Genomic DNA, 1,646 nt, shown 5'->3' on the forward strand with positions numbered 1-1,646 from the left:
AGAGCATTGCTGAAATTCTTCTCTTTAATGTAGAAATATCTTGCTAAGGCCTGACAAATGAACGCATTTTGTGGGAATCGATGAGTCCCGGCGGTCAAGACCATTTCAATTTCTTCGTTCTGTAAAGCTTCGATTAATGGAGCAAACAAAGTGTCTGTTTCATTCCCGTACTCTTTGCGCTGTCTTGTAAGCAGAAGAGTTTCCACGTCATGTTGAAATTTTTCTCTTCCTATTCCAGAAACATAGAATAAATCCTCCTTTAAGATCTTCAGTGCAATTTGACACGTATTCAAGTTATAGCTTTCTTCCAGTTCTTTCAGACAGAAGATGGCAATCAAAGGGTGAATGATGCGCACACCTGTGTATCTCCCATATTCTGCGACTTCCGTGTTTATTAGAAGTGTAGAATAGGCTCCCATCTTGTGGTCTAGGCTTTCGGGTTCCCAGGGGGTACTAGTGTATGTGATTCCCAAAAATATTTCACACTGTGATACTGAGATTGTAGAATCAGTGACATAAGAGTTGAGTAGAGCCAGGAAAGAAATGAGTTGTCCTTCCTTGCTGTCCACATTCTGTCCTTTTAGGATATTCTGGACTACCTTTTTTATATACATATTATTAAAATTGGTCTTCAAGATCATGAAGGAATAAAAGTTTTCACAGTTCTTGTGTTGCTTTTCAATTTCTTCCAGTTTGGCCTCAAAAGCTCTTTGTTCCTTGGGAGAAAGTTGGTAGGTTAGGGCAACACTGTCTGCTGATTTTGCAGTTTCATCAGGATTCTGGGATCTCATGCAGTTTAAGATAATAACCAGTGTTCTTTCATATCTCAAACCCTTGTCTGCTAAAATGGAATCGATGGCATTCTGCAGGACATAAACATTTTCCTGGTCTTCAAAATCATCTACAAGGAGAAGAACAGGAAAGTAATCTTCATGGCTGGTTGCTTTATAGGTAATCAATTTGGTCACTTGTTCTACAATTTCTCCAAAATCAGTTGTTTTGTTTTTTAACACAGCACATCTAAAATTCTTCTTTAGGTCCCAGAGAACATTCATAGCCAATGTAGTACCCCCACAGCCTGGATGGTGATAAAGATTGATAATTTTTGCAAATACTGGTTTAGGAGAGTCTGCCCAGCACTGTATCAGATCTTTAAGCTTTTCATAAATATCCCTTTTGACAAAAGCTGAAGAATAGTTTTCAGAAGAAAAATAGAAGTTCCACCAGGATACTTTGCCACCTCGATAAAAGTGTTCCTCTTTTGATGTCTTAAATTCTTGGAATTTAGTTTTGTCTTTCTCTATGTCTGTGTCTTTACACTCATTTTCACAGAGGATTTCTAGTGCAGTCAAGATATCCTCTTCCTTTTTCTCTAAGATAACCGAAGAAAGTCCATGGGAGGGCAAAAATCTTCTTGATGACTGAGTCACTGGTTTTAGTTTAAGGATAGTACTATTTATCAGTTCTAAATTTAAAGTGGAAATACTGTGGTTTGTTAATTCATCTGCTGTTGTCAGTCTTGTTTGTAGCAGATCTTTCCATCGTTGATAAATCTGTGGGTTTGCACAAATACACAATATATTTTCCATTCCTTTGAGAGCTTGGTAGAAAGCACAGAAAGTTTCAATGAGGGGATCTCCTGGGCT

General features: G+C 37.9%; 1 protein-coding gene across 1 annotated transcript; it reads right to left on the reverse strand.

Moving 5' to 3' along the window:
• Positions 1-5: 5 nt before the first annotated feature.
• LOC145719043 (sterile alpha motif domain-containing protein 9-like) lies at positions 6-1,640 on the reverse strand (the record flags this gene model as incomplete). Its single annotated transcript, XM_081810562.1, has 1 exon — positions 6-1,640. A coding segment is annotated over exon 1 (1,584 nt), but the record flags the coding sequence as incomplete, so codon positions are not given.
• Positions 1,641-1,646: the final 6 nt, after the last annotated feature.

Source organism: Leptonychotes weddellii, unplaced genomic scaffold, assembly GCF_054177405.1.
Source record: "Leptonychotes weddellii isolate Sample4059 unplaced genomic scaffold, ASM5417740v2 HiC_scaffold_29015, whole genome shotgun sequence".
In the NCBI taxonomy this organism is placed as follows: Eukaryota; Metazoa; Chordata; class Mammalia; order Carnivora; family Phocidae; genus Leptonychotes; species Leptonychotes weddellii.